This window comes from Sceloporus occidentalis, unplaced genomic scaffold (genome assembly GCF_023333645.1).
Source record: "Sceloporus occidentalis isolate IW3139 unplaced genomic scaffold, rSceOcc1.0.p SCAF_4, whole genome shotgun sequence".
In the NCBI taxonomy this organism is placed as follows: Eukaryota; Metazoa; Chordata; class Lepidosauria; order Squamata; family Phrynosomatidae; genus Sceloporus; species Sceloporus occidentalis.
Window position 1 is genome coordinate 142,386,333 of NW_028316984.1, and position 20,060 is coordinate 142,406,392.

Sequence of the window (20,060 nt, forward strand, 5' to 3'; positions counted from 1 at the left end):
TGTCTCAGTTCATCAGAATTTTCCTATCTCTTATCCTTAAAATTAACAAGCAGAATATAAATTAATATAATTCAAAATACTGCAAGTCTCGTTTGTTCTTTTCATCCAGAAGAAACTAAACCCTGTGGCAATGTCCTTCAAATTAAATGGAAATTTCAACAGGATGTAGTAATTCTGAATGAAGTATGTCTCTAGAGCAGTGATGGCGAACCTATGACACGCGTGCCAGAGGTGGCACTCAGAGCCCTCTCTGTGGGCACACATGCTGTCGCCCTAGCACAGAGTTTGTCAGAGTTTCTTACTAGAAAGCCAGAGGGACGTGGCACTTTGCAATAAATAAGTGGGGTCTGGGTTGCAGTTTGGGCACTCGGTCTGTAAAAGGTTCACCATCACTGCTCTAGAGTGTGAAGAACAAATCAATGCAAGCAACAAAGAGATTAACATCTTACAGTCGTCTGTTCCCTTTTCTCCTCTCCCCAGTGCTCAGCTAGCTGTGGAGAAGGTGTTCAGACCCGGACTGTAAGTTGTAGGGCACATCTGGGCTCCCGGATCCTAGATGCTGCCTGTTCGACAGAACCAAAACCTCCACATACTCAGCCCTGCATTGGGGAGAATTGCATACAGGAGATTGGCTGGCATATTGGGGACTGGGGACTGGTGAGTATTACACATATCTGTCTGCTGCCCTATTTACTAATTCCCCTTCCCCTTCTTGTCTGCTGTTCTCTGTATCCTCCCTGTTTCATATTTCAATTTTTAGCAAGACCTATTTGCACAAGCACAGCCTTTGTTAATCTGGGATGTTGTAATCTAATGGTGGGAAAGTGGTCATACCAAACATGTTTGAGAGGCATTTTAGTTGGCTTGACCGTGGTTAGATTTGGAAAGTGTTTGTGTATGTGGCTTCAAGTTGCCTGTCAGCAAAGTAGTGGTGATGAAGTCTGTTCACATCATCACTTGATCAGCAAATGAACTTACAAAGTGAGCTCCCAGAGGGCTAGCTCAGTTAATTTGCTGCAAGGAAAACAACAAGGACTTATGTAGTACTTTGAAAACTAACAAACTTCCATGGACTATATACCTCACTGTTCATGAAAGCTCATACTGTAATAAATTTCTTGTTCTGGCCAAGGACAGCAAAATAAATTTCTTAGGTGCCACCAGACTCTGTTGATTTTGTCACAAAGGGGATGTAACTGGAGGTGCTAAAGGGCAACCACCGACTTGATTTTTTGTTTGTCTGAGGCCTATTTATTAGTTTTATACAAGTGAATTAATTATCCTGTTTATACTTTTGTTCTGTAGGAGCCAGGGGCAACTTCTTACTTTCAGGCCTAGAAATAGCCCCTGTCCAAAAAGGCACCTCCTTATGTTTGACCATCCCGAGCAGCCGCTGCCTGAGACTGATCAGAAGGTGCTACCTATTCCTCACCTTCCTTGATCAAGGAAGTGTGTGTGTGTGTGTGAGAGAGAGAGAGAGAGAGAGAGAGAGAGAGAGAGAGAGAGAATCCAGCTCCACATAGAGCTGGCACTTAAGAATCCTCTCCCTGAGACAGCAGCTCAGGCTATGCCTATGTATGCAAGTGAATGAGGGACAAGCATCATATCCAATTATCCTGATTTGACAGGGACAATCCTGGTTAATCCTCCCACTGTTTTCAACTGCTTCTAAAATATCTCAATTTCTCTCCCTACTTTCCCCATTTGTCCTCAGCTTACTTCAGTTGCTGCAAAATGAGTTCAAGGTGCAAAAGTAGTTTGCATTCAGTTAACTCAGCGGAAGGGAGAGGTGAGGAGGGGATGGTATCTTCCCCTTCCCAGTAGGCTCAGGCAAAAGCATACTGCTGCAGCCTCTCCTAGCTTGTGTGCTCTTCCTTTTGTCACTTTTACTTGACAACACTCAGATGTTGCTTGGCCACACGTATCCCAGTTTTCACCTGTGAAATGTTGGAAGGTATTTAAGGTTGAATTTTGAAACCCCATCAATGAAGACAAGTGGTCCTCATTGTGCTTCATTGGTTGCCCATTCTGTTCTGCACAACCATCTCTGTCAACCTGCTCCTTGTCAGGAGCTTATCTCAATGCCTCTGGTGCCTGACTTACCTCTTCCAAATTTGGCTCAAATTTGGAAGTTAGGTTGATTTTATCGCATTGACTTTTCTGTCAAAACGGCTTCCCATTGCCTCCAGGGCTGAATTCCGGCCCCGTAAGTCACTTCCGGTTTGGAAAAAATGGCCACCAAAGTGACATAAAGGGCCCGAATTCAGCCCTGGAGGCAATGGGAAACCGTTGTGTCAGAAAAGATTCTGCGATAAAATCAGCTTCCAAATTCAGAAGAGGTAAGTCGGGCACTGGAGGCAGCATAATAAGCTCCTTAGTTTATTACAGGGTGGCTCTGCTCATTGCCTAAAAATGCCTTCTTAAACTTATAACTCTTTCAGAGCAATAGGGTTACAGCTCCCTCTTAACTTGGCTTTACCTTGTGTTCAAGTGCTCCAAGAGCTGTGACTCAGGCATTCGAACCCGCCAAGTCATTTGTGCTGATGGAGACTCCAAATTCTACAACCACGAAATGTGCCAGGCCATCCAGCCACAGATACCAGCCATGATGGGAAGCTGTAACACCCAGCCCTGCCATCTGCCACAGCGTGAGTGAAAACTGGTGGAGATACTTATTTTTATGTCACAAAGACGATATTCCCATTATCCATTTCAGAATGCTCTGGGTGATAAGGATGGACAGTAACAATGACACCTTTTTACATGGTCCCATCACTACCTTGTTTATGTGTTTGTGTTGTGTCTCCTAAAGAGTTCAACTGTAAATCGCACATTTCTGAAATTCTTTTCATTTGCAGAAATTGTTACTTGGTAGAGATTGGTAAATGATTAGATAGTAAAAGATTGTGGACATATACTGTATTAAAGTACATCATTTGAGATACAACAGCACCTAGAAGGCCCATAGAAGATACTGGACACTATGTTCGGTGCAATATGCCGTAGAAAGCTACAAAGTTCAGCTGTTACAGCGGCTGCTATAATTTGGAGTCCTAACTCTCTTGTACTGAAGTTATTAAGATATTATCAAGACACAGCAAGGTCTAGAGGTTTTGAAGGCTTCAACACAAACAACAAAAGAGGGCATGAAAATCTCCTTCCTTTCCTCCAGTTGGGACTAATGATACTGCACCATGACAACTTTTACTTTCTGGATTTTTCTTATTTATCCACAGAGACATAGGAAGTTCATTGTATAACAGATTGGACTGGTATTAACGCAACTAAGTAGCAAGGGCCTTTCCAAGTCTTTAAAAAAATTAAAAATGGAAGTGCCTTGAACCTGGAACCCTCTGTATTCAAATGTGTGCTCCATCTTTTTGGCTACAGACTCCTTAGAAATCTCTGATTATAACTGCTAAAAGATATAAAATAAGATATAATGAAAGATGTATTGCCTTGGTCTTCTCAGTGATCATAATCTCTATAATGTGTCACTAGTAAAGAAAAATATACCCTCATTGGATGTACAGTACTGCCTTTTCTGAAAAGGGACCAATATGTTTCCAGCATGAATCAATACAGAACAGAGGAAGTTTGCATTCATTTATTGATAGCCTAAAATTGGATGGGAGAATGCCAATGAAAACCAGGTGCTGTCACCTACATTTCAGAGGAATGAACTGGCAAAACCACCTCTGAGTATTCCTTTCAGTGAGATTGTGAGATCTCCAGAAGCAGACAGGCAACTTGAAGGTACACACACACACACACACACACACACAAAATGTGTTCCTCTGAAAATGCCAAACCAGCTCAACAAGAAGTAATCCAGTATTTCTTCATTTCTAAAGTACTGTGTAACAGACTTAGTAGTTGAGGATTTGTTGATTTTCATTAGTAGAAAATAACAACTCACAACCTTGATGTGAAAATCTACAGGATTGACATTTTGCAGCAATATCAAAGTAGAGTTCTACTTTCACACCATTCCCTCCTGCACATGCCTAAACAAAATATATAACTAAGCATTCCTTTAATTGATTTCCATAGGAGTAGATATGCTTTTACAGAGCAAGTGTAGTGTAGTGGTTTGAGCATTGGGCTACGACTCTGGAGAACAGGGTTTAAATTCCCCCTCTGACATGGAAACCTACTGGGTGACTTTGGGCAAGTCACACATTCTCAGCCTCAGAGGAAGGCAAAGACAAACCCACTCTGAACAAATCTTGCCAAGAAAACCCCATGATAGGATTGCCTTAGGGTTGCCATAAGTCGGAAATGACGTCAAGGCACATAAGAAAAAATAATTTGGACACAGAACAATTCTCTCTGTCTCCCCACACCCACCCACTTTACCCAAACTGAAATCAATGTATATGATTATAAGCATCCCCAGTTGTTCAGTGTTTTCTAAACTAGGAATGTTGTTTTGATTGCAGAGGTTCCCAGCATGCAAGACACGGCAGGCTACGATATCAATCGCCAGGCTTTATTGACCCGCTATAACCCTGCTCATGGCTCCACAGGTTTGGAACTACTGTACTTTTATTTCCCCCCCTAATGTTTTGGTTGTTTTGCCTTCCCTTTGGTAGCTGTACAATACTTTTGATTGTGGTTTATAATAAAATTAGGCTCTTAAATTATGTATGTAGGTATGTAAGTATTGTCAAAAGGCCAAAGTAGGCGTCTTTCTTCATTTTCCTACCTTTCCCCAGGATGGTTTTAACTACATTCACAGGAAACAACACTGCTATGAAGTTGAAGGTAGGGGAACAAAGCATTTTTCCCCAGCCTGGGAGTGAACTGACTTGGTGTGGTCACTTCCTGATTTGGGGTGAAAAAAAGAAGGTTGTGAATGACACAAAAGGTGATGGGGAGGCAAACACCCAAAATGTGATGAAATGGCAAACAGACCTCTATAGAAGCTTGGGGAGAGGGCACATGTTGCCTTTGGACTGCACTATATGGCATAGAGGCTCAAGTCAGGTAATATAATCTGCGAGCAGAAATAAAGGAACTGTGGTGAAAACTATTTATCAGTATTACCGAAGGTTTGTACAAAAATCACTGTATAGTGACAAAACATATTTACGTGAGATCCCAGGCAAGGTGATGATCCCAGTAGGACAAAACATCCACTCTTGTTATTTTAATCATATGACTGGGCTTCATTCTGGTCCTTATCTAGTAACTGCAGGCAGGAGATGTTTTTATGTTTCACAAAATGTTAATTTTCCCCCTCAGTTTCTGCAAATGAAAGAATAATCCAAGCCAGCTCTACTCATCACCATCAGCAGCCCAATGAAGATCACAGCTCCAATTTCTTACCTCTTCGATGGGAGTCTCACTCAAGGTCCTCAGCATCACATCACCACAGCTCCCATCAAAATACTGGGACTCATGTTCATGACTGTAATCAGAGTCCTCATGGTTGTTGTTCAGATGGTCATACTGCTGCAGAGGGTCCCTTTGGGCAAGGCTGCCCATTTGAGGGTTGTCATTTGAGCAGGTAGGACAATTGAGTTTAATCACTCATTTGCAAAGCTGATTTGTTGGGTTGATTTGAACTGATTACATTTGAAAAATGTATCGGTGTGAATTAAGGAAAATTATTATAAATTGATTTGGAAATGATATTTGACACCAGTGAGACTACATAATATAAACAAAGATAATTCAAAATATTGTTGGAGAGGCTGTCAGGAAGTAGGCTCATATATACATATGTGGTGGCAATGTAAATATGTACAAAAATTTTGGGAAATAGTAATATTAGAGATAGAAAATATTATGAATATAAAGACAGATAGAAAACCAAACATAGTATTGTTATCAATATGCAATGAAGTAGAATGGAAAGAAGAAGAAAAACCTTGTAACAAATTAGTTTACTGCTGTGCGATTAGTCATAGCAAGAAACTGGAAAACAAAAATAAATGTGAAATTGGAGGATTGGTATAAAGAAGTTTGGAAGTTAGTAATTAATGGCAAATTAACATGTAAATTGACAGTAAAAAAGGATTATGGAAAAGAAATGATTTTGACGAAATACGGAAGAAATTTATTGAAAATGTGTACTAAGAAAAGAAGATGGGAGATTACCTCCACAGGAGGAGTTAAAATTTTGGATGGAGTATAAAGAAGGGAATGGCTCCGGGGGGAAAGGGGTGCACTGAGGGGATATTTAGGATTATTTAAAAAAAATGAATAAGATGCAAAAGTACATGTATGTATGGAAAGAATATTAAATCTGTTTTGTTTTGTAAAATTTCAAAAATACTAAATAAAAAAAATGAACTGATTACACTAGGACAGACTTCTGTTGTTGGTTTTGATACAGATATGGATGCTGCCCTGATGGGATATCACCTTCTCAGGGGCCAAACAAAGAAGGGTGTGCACAATACTACAGTGATGTTTACATGAACAGAAATGAACCTGTTGCTGTCTCTCCAACGGTAAGGGTAGAAAACTTCACAACCAGATATTATGGGTGAAATACCTTGACAGCAATTATTAAGCATTAATATTGCACCAACACAACAGTATATTGGATGTTTTGGATCTCATCTTTTGTATTCAATTGAATATAGGTGATCTTCTTTCAGAGACCTAGGAGGCAGCACAAGTGGTGGTTGAGGCTTTGCAATTTCATTGTGATTGTCCTACATAAGGACTGACAGGAATAATTGTCCTTAATGTGTATATAAATTGGTATTTGAGCAAATCAGTCCTGAACAGTTTCTCTAGAAGCCAAGATGACTAAAGTGAGACTTTCATATTTTAGACATATCATGAGAAGAAATTACTCATTAGAAAAGACAATAATGTTTAGAAGGAAATAGAGGGGGAAAGGAAGACCATATTACAGGTGTATATTTTCAGTCAAGGAAGCTGCAGCCCTGAGTTTGCAAGACTTTAACAGTTTTGTTGTTAACAGAGTGACTTGGAGGTCTCTCATTCATAAGGTCATCGTAAGTTGAAGTTGACTTGACAGCAATTAATAATAATAACAACAAAAACACATGTTGTTCAAATATAATAATAATAATAATAAAATTTTATTTATATACCGCCTTTCCAAAGATCAAGGCGGTTTTACAACATCATTAAAAACATCCATAATACAGTAAAAACTCGACAATAAAAACAGGATGAAAAAAAAATTACATTTCCCCCCCAAGAAATAAAAATCTCAAACCAGCTTCCAATGCTGTTGAGAGGTGGGGGGAAGTACTTCAGGGGTCAGGGGTATGCCTGCTGGAATAAATATGTCTTCAACCCCTTTTTGAATTGGTCTAGTGAGGCGGCCGAGCGGAGCTCGCCGGGAAGCGAGTTCCTGAGCTTAGGGGCAGAGATAGATAAGGCCCTCTGGGTGGTAGTGGTATATCTAGCTTCTGGAACCCTTAACAATTGCTTCCCGGCTGACCTGAGTGTGCGAGGCGGATTGTATGGAGAGAGGTGGTCCTCCAAGTACCCTGGGCCCAAGCCATTTAGGGCTTTATAGGTAATAACCAACACCTTGTATTGCGCCCGGAAGCGAATAGGCAGCCAATGAAAGTCTTTAAGGACCGGTGTTATATGACTGGTCCTGGAAGTGCCAGTGACCAGTCTTGCCGCCATATTCTGCACCAATTGCAGCTTCCGGGTATGGTACAAGGGTTGCCCCATGTAGAGCGCGTTGCAGAAATCCAAACGAGAGGTTACCAGAGCATGTACTACCGTTTCAAGGTCCTCCCGGCCCAGGTAGGGACGCAGCTGGTGTATCAACCGAAGCTGATAACATGTGCTCCTGACCGTCGCATCCACCTGAGATGTAAGGTGGAGCGACGAGTCAAGGAGCACCCCCAGACTGCGAACAGAGTCCTTTACGGGAAGCACTTTACATACACATGACTAGCTCAGTCATCCTTGCCACAGCTAGCTGTGTGTGGAGTGGGATCAGTTGCACTTTCATATTGCCAATGGTGAAGAGAGAAAGAAGAATTTAATTTTGAAACTGTATAATGAGAATGGGGCATTAGTACAGTTTAAACTATACTAAGTTCACTTTTTCCTACAATGTGGTCCTTCTTGTGCAATCTTTAATGCCTCAGGAAGACCCATGCTGAAGATCAGGTTTGTACACAGGTTCATAATAATGTTTTGGCGTTCTCAGGGAACAGTCAGACCTTTAGGGTCATTTATGTCCCATAGAAATTAAGCAAAAGTGTAGATAACTGGATGAACCAGATTGTTTCCAGTGTTATTACAGATAAACTTATATAGCCCGTTATCATATCATGTGTCATAGATCACTAAACATTTACTCAGATAACAGCCATGTGTTAACTGAGGACTCCTGAGAATTATTCAGCTTTCTTCCATGAAGTCTGGACATACAACTGTCTCTGGAAGTCATGTCTGACTTTCATCCCACTTTGCCTAGTTTGTGCTAAGCTAGGGTAGGCAATTGCAGCTGGTCAAGGGGCAATTTTCCCTCCAAAAACGGATGGCCAACCCTCCCCCAAACCTAAAAGTAGCTCCAAGTCCACATTTTAGTTTGAAAGTGAGTGTTCTGAATGCTAAATAGTGCCGCAAGGAATGTGCAACCTATTTAAAAGGTGAGTTGCAACTTCTGGGGGGCTCTAAGAAGAAGTAATTTAGCCCCCACTTCCTTTTTTTTTTTTGTCATAAAAAAAGAGTCCATAGAATCCGGAGAAGTTGAGGGCTGCAAAAATAGCCTTTGGGTGCATTTTGCCTAGCCCTATGCTGAACATAAGAGAAGTGGAAGCCTCTCCAAGAGCTGAGGACTGTGCTTGTAACACCTAATTATCAAGCATAACACATTTCCTTCAGTTTGGCAAAGTGTGTGGGCTCAGTGCCCAGGGATACTGATAGAGGTTGTTTTGAGAACAGAGTTGCTTGGAGCATTGCTCAGCAGCTGAGTACTCAAACTCTGGAGATTTTCTGTCGGAAAAAAGATCCAGTTAGGCAATAGGTAGGCAGACCGCTAGGTATCCCATGGGGTGTGAGCATGTGATTCTCAGTTCCTGTTGAACAAGGAGTCAATATTATAGGTCTGCAGCAAAAATGTTCTCTATCTGTTCTCCTTTACCTCCTTTGCAGTTTATTACAGTAGTTTATGAAAATAAATCCACATATGGTGGCTTATAATTTCTACTGGCAGTTTCCTGAGGTTATAGAGAAACAGCTTGGGTTGCCTTCTTTCTGTCTAATATATAGTCTCAAATGCTGAAAAGGGAGAATTCATCTCTAGTCAGTCTGTCTTTTCGTATTGGTATCACAGCCCATAAAGGGAAACTACAATAAAATTGTGAATTATTTCTGGCATTAGTTCAGTTGTATGTGATCTTTTCAAGCACTACTAAATGGTAATATTTGGATTTGTCTAAGGCAAGCCAAGTTGTGTCCCAGCAGAGGCCGACAGAGGAGTGCCGGACTTCTAGATATGGTTGTTGCTATGACAATGTTGCTTCTGCTTCGGGGCCTCAAGGGGAAGGATGTCTCAACCCACCCAGCCAAAGTAAGTAAGAGTTTGGTTTAGATATGTGGATTCACCTAATGCTTCCTCTAAACAGGAAGAAATGCAGAAGACTTGGTTTTAAACTACATTGATATGATAGCCTTGTTTAAATATTTGAAGGGATGTCACATTGAGGATGGAGCAAGCTTGTTTTCTGCTGCTCCAGAAAATAGGACCCAGAACAATGGATGCAAGCTACAGGAAAAGAGATTCCATCTCAACATTAGGAGGAACCTCCTGACAGTAAGAGCTGTTCGACAGTGGAACACACTCCTCCCTCGGAGTGTAGTGGAGTCTCCTTCTTTGGAGGTCTTTAAGCGGAGGCTGGATGGACAACTGTCAGGGATGCTTTGATTGTGACATGGCAAAGGGTTTGATTGGATGGCCCTTGTGGTCTCTTCCAACTCTGATTTTATGATTCTTGGATTCTATACAGACAATCCAAAATTCAATTTAAAAAAAGAATATGTGACAGAATTCAAAACATTTATAAAATAACACCATCAGGGTTTCAGTTGATGGACTCTTTTAGTTTTATAAGCGATTCCTGTAAAAAGCCTCTTAAACCTGTGTGTTCTTTCAGTTTAGTTTTTAATAGGGCTCCAATGTTCAGGGCTCCTTACAGGAAGAAACCACAATACATTTCTGTTCTTGGCTAATTCCCATTCAGCCACTCTGAAGATCAAAAGCAGCATGGTCAGTGGTGACAGGGGCCAAAGAACTATAGCTTTGAAGCAACCTGGCACCCTGCCTTCTTTTTAAAGCTGCATTGTTCAACCCTGCCCAGTTGGCTTCTGGATGGGCATTGGGCCCAACCAAGAACTAGTCATCCGCATTTTCTTTGAGCATAATGTCTGCTTTTATTTTATGGGCAATGGTCTTAAATGGTTGTTCTTGTTTAGTGCCGTCAAGTTGAGTCTGATTCATAGAGACTCTATCATAGGGTTTTCTTGGCAACAGTTATTCAAAAGAAGTTTGCTATTGGCTTCCTGTAAAGCTGAGAGTGTGTGACTTGCCCAAGCCCACCTGGTGGGTTTCCATGGCTCAGTGGGGATTCAAACCCTAGTCTGCCAAAATCTTAGTCCAAGTCTCAAATTGCTACACCATGCTGGCTTTTCAAATGGATACTGGCATCCTCTTAGTGACACATGCAGGCATATGTTACACTATGTGTGTGGAGTGATTTTTTGGGGCAAAGGACAACAGTCATATCCATCTGACAGTGGCATAAGTGGAGTTGTGCATGGGGTATCACTGGGCATGTGGCAGCACATAAAAATACAGTTGGCCCTCCATTTTTGTGGGGGATCCATTCCACCACTATCCCCCATGAAAATGGAGGCTTGTGCTTATTCAAGCCCCATAGGCTTGAATGGGGCGCCCCCTGTGCATGCAGCCCATGTGCATGCACCAGGCGCACACACCATTGCAAATAGCCGAGGTCACCCCTTTGCATATATTCAAGGGCACGAATCTCAGATCTGCACATTAGGAGGGGCGACTGTACAATGAGTAGTGTCTGAATGAGAATTGCCTGTTTGTAATGCCATTGTACACTGAAATTGCACAAAGGGTTGTCAGCCTGCCACCTTGACCATTGATCCAAAATACTTGTGGTATATTGTAATTTGGTATAGGGGATACATAATATTAACTCCACCAGTGGATTCTTATACTACACTGAAACACTAGGATCTCAGCCAAAGTTTTGAATTATAAATATATTCTTAAATGCACAATGAGAATTCAAGGCATTGGAAGTTCAGTATTGATCCAGTATTAATACTTTTTAATACTGGATCAATACTGAACTTCCAGTACTTTGAATTCTGAATTTGCATCAAAGAACATATCTATAATACAAAACTATGTTGTTTTTTAAAAAATCAGTCGTCATGGATTTCTCCAATGAATTCTGGGAAATGTATTTTACTGTTGGTGTTGAGAGTACATGTTCATAAATTCCCTAGGCATCCATAGAACTACTGTACCCACAGAACTATCTGACAGGATTTTCTGACCGTTAAGCCTTGGATATGTTGGACATGCTGGAGTGGGGTATCTTCTCCCTGGATGTAGGTCATGGTCAGGTTGGAGGGCATTCTCATTTCCCTCAAATGTTCTGGTTCCATGAAGAAGGACAATGCTTTTTCTCAACAGGGTAAAGATAAAGGTCATGATAATTGCTAATGCTCTTGCTGCCGTCACAGCCACCACCTCCTCCTCTTCCTCTTCTTCTTCTTCTTCTTCTTCCTATCTTTATTTATAACCCACCTTTCCTCCAAAACTGGGAGTCAAATTTGTGGCTTACAAATTAAAATACAACACAGTTAAAACATGCAAAAGACCCCCCTACTGACTTGAAAAAAAGAGGACAGATTTCTATAGTAAAAATATACTTGTGCTACGCCAAAGCAGCTTGGAATTAGTTCATGAGGTTTTAAATCAGGATGGTCTTGTCACAGCATTTGATTTATTGAACATGTTACTGAAAACAGTGATTCGGGCTGAGAGATACAATCAATCAATAATTTCTGTAACCACCTAATCTATGACTGTTGTTTATTTTCTGTCTTCTCTTGGTAGCTTATCCTATTGATTGTCTGCTACCGAGTGCCCATGGCCCCTGCACAGACTGGACAACTCGCTGGTACTTTGTAAATGATGTTGGAAAATGCAATCGATTCTGGTATGGGGGCTGCCATGGCAATAAGAACAACTTTGATTCTGAAGAGGAGTGCATGAAAACTTGCCATGGACCAGGAGAAAGAAGTGACACAAGGCATCACCACCACCACCACCATGTTCACTCTGGTTCTCAGCAATCTGTCAGAGGAGCCACTAGTCACAGGCATGGAGAAGGAGGAGATACAATGTTCCATGCCGGGAGTCAAGCTGGTTCAGAAACTGCCACAACACAACATCACACTGAGAGAAGCTGGTCAAGGACCATGATGATAGATGCCCTTCCTGAGTCTCCCCAAGGGACTGGAATGGATGGGGGAAGGAGAAGAGATCCAGCAAACCATCTGCATGGCTTGGCAGTAGCCTCTGGACACTCTGAGAGACGGCTGACAATGAACGGTCAGACAGTCCACCATGAACGTGAAAACTGGAGGAAGGAATCTGGAGCAGATGGCTCAACTGTGAATGAATTTCAGCACCAAGCCTCACCAGCCTCACCCTTCCAACATTCTCTAAACAGGTAGCTTTTTTTCGAAATGGTATGCTTTTCTACAGAAGGGATGCTTTTGCAGCATGAAAACTTATTGTCATTTACCAAGGAGACACTTCCATAAAGCAGCCCAGTGTAACTCTCTTGTAAGGATTTCCACTCCTCCATGCTCAGATATTAGGACAGCCAGGACTTTCTTTTTCTTTCTTAAGGGAGCTAATCTTTCTAAAGGAACATTTTAAAAGTTAAATTGTATCTCACCTTTCTCCCAAGATGAGATTCAAGGCAGCTGACGATCGTTTCCAAAGGCAGCCCTACAGTGCATTACAGTAGTCCAAATGGGATGTAATAAATGCATTAGTCACTGTAGATAGATCTGACTTCTCAAGGAATGGGCGCTGCTGGCACAGTAGTTTTAACTATGCAAATACTGTACACTCCTGGCCACATGTGAAACCTGGGTATCCAGACTCCTTTGGACTACAGCTCCTGGAATCCCAAGCTTTCCTATGTTGGAATCCTTGGTCACATTCTGATGCCAGGCAGCTGTTTTTCTAAAACTGGGTATAACCACATATTCCTTTAGAGGAATTTATAACAATGGAAGTAAGTTTGTCCAGGACAAATCTCCATTTCCTGGATTATTTTGAAATGGTAGCTTGCTTTGGTCTTCTACCTTAAAATAACACTGTTCTAGATGAAGAACTGTCTAAATTTTTCCACAGGAATTTATGTCAATCATTTTCGGTGGTTTGGCAAGCAAGCGATGTAGTAGTTTTAATTCACCCCAGTCAATTAATATTTTTGTCCATTCTGCCAAGGTGTGTCTGCTTCCTCTCAGCTGTAAAAGCACACAGCCTGGTCCTGAATCAATCCAATCCTGACTTGGATTCATAGGACAAGTTAGTGTCTCCATTGCCCTTGAAAAAATGTTAAACTGTTGTATGTTTTGGCTTACAGTGATGCCTTTATCATTCTGCTTTTTAAAGCCAACTTATAGGAAAATTACCATGTGTCTTTCAGGGTCCTCTTGGATGGATCCTCTTCTGCAGTGGAAGCAGGCCTGGGACAAAGCATCCGTCTTCTCTGCAAAGCTAGCAATTCCCCTTTCCCTAGAGTTGAATGGCAGAAGGATGGGCGGCCAGTGTCTTCTGACAGGTTTGTCTGATCCTTGGATCCTCCCATTTTGGGATACCCGCTCCCCATGGATATATGCCAGTTTATAGGTTTCAGAGTAAGTAGAAGACATTGATTTTGTTACCCCAAGGCCTAGTCTCCCTCCACACCCACCTTTTTTTTGGTATTGTTGATACCAAAGGGGTTGTGTTTGGCACTTAGACAAGGAAGGCACCTCTGGTGCAGGAAATTAGCCATGCCATATAATTACATCAGTGATCATATAAAGAGATCCAACTGCTAAAGCACATAGTCAGGAAAGGTCAATCAAGATTGGAATTGGCATAATCCCTTCAGTAATGTCTCATTTGAGGTCAGACAGATACTTTATTGGTATCTCACTGCATCTCTTTAGAATGAGTCATTGTGATAGGGATAAACTATTCACTTTGCATTATTTGCTGGGCTCTCCTATTACTGATCCATTAGAAATCTTGAACAGCTACTTCTGCATTTGCCCTCTTACTTTTGTACCAGTAAATAATTATTTAATGGCTATTGGGATAGTGTACTTGCTGTCAGCCTCACGTTTGGTGTATTTGGAGCCAGGGGCAATATTTGACAATGGTCTGACTTTCCACCTTCAGGCACACCTACCAGTCTGACAGTTCCCTAGTGATCAGCCAGCTCAAAGCTGAGGATGCTGGGCTTTACACCTGCATGATTTACAACGGGAGGACAGAACGGCGACAGATTGAGTTGCGGATCAAAGGTTATTGTTTCACTTTTAAGACCTTGACTAAACTATAAAGCAAAAGCCAAGTTGCAGTGTTTTATGTTTTGTATATTTGTTGTTTTTTATTTTTATTTAATATACTATTTCAGAGTTAGGAGCTATTGGCAGATCTTGGGGGGTTTTCAGTATATCAACAAGTGTCCAACTCCCTAATTGTTTAACAGAAGCAACAAGTAACTTACCTTTTCCCCTCCTAAATTTTGTGTCGACTTATGGCAACTCCATGAATTTCATATGGTTTTCTTCAGCAAGGAATACTCAGAGATGGATTTACCAGTTCCTTCCTCAGAAATACAGCCTACAGCATCTGGTACAGCATCTAAGTACTAACCAAGGTTGACTCTGCTTAGCTTCCAAGACCAGACAGGATCTGTTGCCTTTAGGGCAGGATGACCAGATGTCATAACTGCAAAGAAGGACAAGGCCCTGTAAAATGTAGGACATTCAAGAAAAATGTAGGCCATTACAAAATAAAAGCTAAAAACACTAACATAAATAAAATTAATCCTTCTTAGTCATGTTTAAAATGGAGGACATCTGGAATTCCTTCTGGACAGAAGGTTGAAATGTAGGATATGTCCTGGAAAAAGATACAGTATATGGGCACCCTGCTTTAAGGTATTCAGCCGCTAAATTAGGGCCAAATTAAAAAGAAAGTTCAGGATCACTGGGGTGGCTCTTTGAAAAAACTGTGAACTCAGTTTAGTTTTTAAGCTGGAATTACATTCCTAGAATTCTTTAGAACACTGCTCAGGAAACAGTCTTTTACTTCTGAAGTCTGTATCTTTCATGCCTGGCTCTGATTCAGGGTTTTTAGAAAAAAACAAATAAAGCAGATCTGGCAAGGTTGAAATTTACTCACTTTCTTTCCCATCAGGGGAAGATAATATCATCTTATTACTGGTCCTTTTAACTTGTCCCAACAGGCAAGGTGTATGAAAATTAAAGCCATCCTTTAGAGTGGGAGAGGGGAGGTTGTTGAACTGCAACTCCCAGCATTCCTGATGGGAGTTGCAGTCTAACAACATCTAGAGGGCTGCATTTTTCACACTTCAACTTTAGAAGTGCTCCATCACAGTCTTTTCAGTGTACTTTCTAAGTGAGCCAGCCTATGTTTTGACTTCCCATCCACATCCAGTTTAGCTGAGTCAGGGCGAGAAGGGAGTTGTGTTGTTCCTTTTTCCAAAAGAAATGGGGTTGGTCAAGGGATCTGTATGTGTCTAAAGCTTGGCAGGCTGCAGCATCACACAGTCCTTCTAGGTGCCATTGGCTTTGCTATGCTTGTGCTGCATTGGGACTGAGCTCCAGAGTGCTAGAGATCAAGGCCTTAGAGATCTTAGAACTTACATTCCATGGTCAATGAGCAATATGGATGAAACTTAAAAACAATGGCCACTGCTGCTGTCACATTACTATTTATGGGCGCGAGCAAAGTGATGCACTGCTGGACCATGCACATCAGAATGCTGATGCGCATCAAGACACTTTTGCTAGTTATGCATCTTTGCAATTCACTGTGTTATGCTAAGCTGAAACCTTCTGAATTTTCGGGGGTGTGCATTCCCTATGGCCCCAAATGGACACTGTATTCTGGGCAACCATAATCTCTGAGGTTAATGGTCACGTCTACACTACCCCATATGCACATCAAACAGAATAGTTTGGGAGTTGCAAATGAGAAACTTTAACACTTCCAAAGTCAGGAAGACAGGTGATTGAGCCAGGATGTTTTGCTGGATAAGCCTGATAAGGCTGATTTACAACTTCATTCTCACTACGGACATTGCCAGACCAAGCAATCCTTTATAATATAGATTTGATTTCCTTTGATGTAGGAAAAACAACTTTGCCTTCTGGCTAGTTTTTGCATATAAAAGATCCCCAAAATCCTTTGTTAGTGGGCTAGTTAGAAGGCATGGGGACACTCTGTCACTGTGAACTCTGATTAGTCCCAATATGTCCGTTCCCCCCTCCGCTCACTCGAATGGCCGTATCCCACACCATCCCCCTCACAGTTAGATCCAGAGTCAGGCCTATTCTTGTGTAAGTATCGCTGTTAGTTCAGCCTCCAACTATTTCAAACTAACTCCTGATTTCCTTAGTCCTGGCATGTATGTGTGAGTGAACATGGATTGTTGTGTGATTTCCCCCCCCCCCCCCTTAATAAAGCAATACTTCATTTAGAGAATACTGCCTCTGCAATATTCCTTTGATCGCTTTTCTCTTGGTATACAGGTGGGAAAAAGTTCCCTAAAAGATTGCTTGTAGCACAAACTAACAATTAATTGAGCTAATTAAAAATTTCCCTAGAGAGACTCATTGCTACAACTGACAGGGTTTCTTAGCATCTCTGCTACATAGATAAGTACAGTGGATCCTCTATCTTCAAGGCCCCCACTGGATGCAAAAAATAATATGTACTCCATATTATTCAATGGCGGCAACATGAATATGCACACTTTAATGTGTGCACATTCATATCACTGCCATAGAATAATCCATGGGTGGTCAAAATTGCAAACCAGAAGTCTGCTGATATGGCGGTCCCACTGTACACATAAAGTGATATAACATACACTGTGATAAAGGATTCTGATCATAAGTATTACCTAGATTCCCATTGGCCTTCAAATTACACATTGTTGTTGCAAATCAGATGAATGTTCTTGGAGCTTTTTTAAAACAGAAAACTAGTTATGTCATGGGGTATCTAAAGCCCAGAATATCACAAGCTATGGGACAATCTTATCCAGAGTTATCTTTTTTTTTCTTCACCCTCTCTAGAAACCCCTGGATCTACTATTGTACAGGGAACAAGGAGGCATCATCAGCTTACTCAGAGTCATGGAGTGTTAGGTACAGGAGTTAACAGTGGACAGCCACACACCTCTTCTCATCATCATGTAATATACAGGTAAAGCTACCAGAATTTAGTATCATTCCCTGTTCTCTATAATGTAGCAAAGCCTTCAGTGTTATTTGCTATTTGGAGGCTGGCCCACCCTAAGATGGGATAACCAATCATACTGCATCTTGTTTTAGGAACAGATAGTTCAGGGCTCTTGCCATGGACAAGCAATTATTTGAATTGCTTTTTTAATCACTTATGGCTGCATGCAATTCAGTAATGAAACTGAGTAACCTGTTTACAATTCAGTTTAGTGGGCACCCAGAGGTAACAAAAACAGTTTAAGATTAATTGCTTTGTGTAGACCAGAATCAGCTCAGGATAACAACTGTAGTGGAAATCCTAGCCAGCAAGCCACAGAGCATAAAGTTCCTTTGCCTGTAGCTCATACACAGAACCCCCCTCTCCAATATCCCTAGGAGCAGCCAAGCCCCATGTGGGAGAAAGGAATAGTGCCTTTGGATGAGAAATGGAGGAGAAAGGAATAGAGAGATAACTGGGTATTTGTAACTGCCTCTTCTCCTTCTGCAGTTTGTGTGAGCAGTGCAATAATGGTGATGTTGTATGTGACTTAAGCACATGCATGTCACTAACAGGATTTTGGCCTGTGTTTCACAATCTATTACGTTCATGCTGTTCCACTGAAGACTGAAAAATGTTGTGGTAGGAATAGGGAATATTATAATACGAAATAGAAGGAGAGAGTACTCCATTAGTTACTCCTGCTTTTTTTCTGATCCTGATCCTAATCCAGTGTGAGTATAATAAGACCCTTTGTGCACTGTTTTGGTGATGGCAACAGTCACCACAATTGTCCATCCAAGACAAGTGCAACTCCCTTGGAGTGGTTAAATATGCTTGCATTTATTGTATTTTGTGTATATGCATGCATGAGTATATGTATATTCAGTATATGTATATACTGGGTCACAAGGCAGCTCACAAGATTAGCTACAAAAAAGAGATTAAAACACAAAAAATAAATATTCTAATATAATTAAAGAGTGTTGAATTGTGGAACACAGTTGAATTAGAAGCACGTAAATATACAACAATAAAAAGAACTGAAGAGCCCACCAATTAAAAGCCCCTTCCTCAGCAGCTAGTTTCTGAATAAAAAGCCTCTTCTGAATAAAAAGATCTTCCCCTTGCTGGTGGCAGTGGCATCATTAGCGTTGGCATCATCCAGTGTGATAACTCATGCTACCCCCACCCCCAAATTGGCCTCCTGCCATGCCACACCACACTGAATCCTTAGTAATGCTTTTTGTATGAATGTTACTCATAAATCATAATTCCCATATAGCACTGATGGTCATGGCAATAGTTGTGACATAAACAACTAGCAAATTTAAAATTATACCTTTAAATTACAATATTATATACACTACCTAAATGTATTTACATGTGCATAGTTTCAAAGTGGGAAAATATGATGTTTTTAAAGAAAAAATTAAAATATTTTAAAAATTAAAACTAAAACTTTTAAAAAAAACTGCTGAGGCCTCTCTCTCGTCCCACTGAGCCTCTCACGATTCACCCCAACTCTTCTGCTGAGCTCCAGCATTTTAAAGGGATGCAGGAGAATGTCACACAACCTTTTTCTGCCCAAAGGCAGGTATTTGGGGAGCAGTGATGTCACCCCTGTTAGGGTATCATCTGGGGTGGTCCGTACCCCCCCCAACAGACACACACTTTCCTAGTGAGGGCTCTGGCTAGTGGAACACCACCAGGGGAGGGGGCAAATGTGTCTCCCTTGGCAGAGAACTGATTGAGTGATGTGGGGCAGATAAGCTGCCTGCTTTTACTCCCAATCTGCCTCCATCCATCCCTCCCTCACTAGCTCCTAATTCTGAGCATGGGAATTTCCCTCCAATCCATGACTCCTATGTAGGAGTAACTTGGGAGTGGCATGATAATCTTGCTGGCCTTTTCTATCCCATATAGCTAGTGGAGCTTCCCAAATAGTTGAATGATACTTTAAAAAAACTTTGTTGAAATCCATCCAGCCTTTTGTAGAAGCCAGTATATAGGACCAGACAAGGCTCTGTGCAAAAGAACATTCTTTTTTTAAAATCCATAATATACCTTTATTCAAGCATTTCATATCTGCATTCAATACATATTTTGTTATATTACATTTACTTTACACATAATATTATATTATTTATTATTGCATCTTCCTGTTCAACTTCCTCTCTTACCATATGTCATGTCCATTCAACTCTCTCCTTTCTTTCATCTAAAGATGTCTAAAGATACAATATTTGTTTACCATCCTTTTCTCAGTTCCTACCTATTGTTAGTTACCAAAATCTTTAACTTTCTTAACTTCCTTTGACTTTCCTCTTCTCCTTATCACTTCCCTTCAACTTTATTTCCTTCTCAGTCCTTCTTTTTAATCTCTTATTTCTTTTCCTTCTTTTCCCTCATTATTCTTCCTTTCTTTCCTCACCATAATCCTACTCTTTTACTTCCTTTCCTTTTTATCCTTTATTTTTTACTCTGCATCTTCTCCTTCACTATTCCATTCATC

At 41.0% G+C, this 20,060-nt stretch overlaps 1 protein-coding gene across 2 annotated transcripts in view; it reads left to right on the forward strand.

Annotated features, from left to right (window-relative positions):
* The window catches only part of PAPLN (papilin, proteoglycan like sulfated glycoprotein), a 74,647-nt gene that overhangs the window by 39,913 nt on the left and 14,674 nt on the right, over positions 1 to 20,060 (forward strand). For both annotated transcript variants that reach the window (XM_089521829.1, XM_089521828.1), the window contains 10 exons: positions 481 to 657; positions 2,492 to 2,648; positions 4,443 to 4,529; positions 5,248 to 5,512; positions 6,344 to 6,461; positions 9,400 to 9,529; positions 12,116 to 12,734; positions 13,728 to 13,862; positions 14,468 to 14,592; positions 17,401 to 17,530. In XM_089521829.1, coding sequence (XP_089377955.1) covers positions 481 to 657; positions 2,492 to 2,648; positions 4,443 to 4,529; positions 5,248 to 5,512; positions 6,344 to 6,461; positions 9,400 to 9,529; positions 12,116 to 12,734; positions 13,728 to 13,862; positions 14,468 to 14,592; positions 17,401 to 17,530 — 1,943 coding nt within the window. The remainder of the gene's footprint in view (positions 1 to 480; positions 658 to 2,491; positions 2,649 to 4,442; positions 4,530 to 5,247; positions 5,513 to 6,343; positions 6,462 to 9,399; positions 9,530 to 12,115; positions 12,735 to 13,727; positions 13,863 to 14,467; positions 14,593 to 17,400; positions 17,531 to 20,060) is intronic.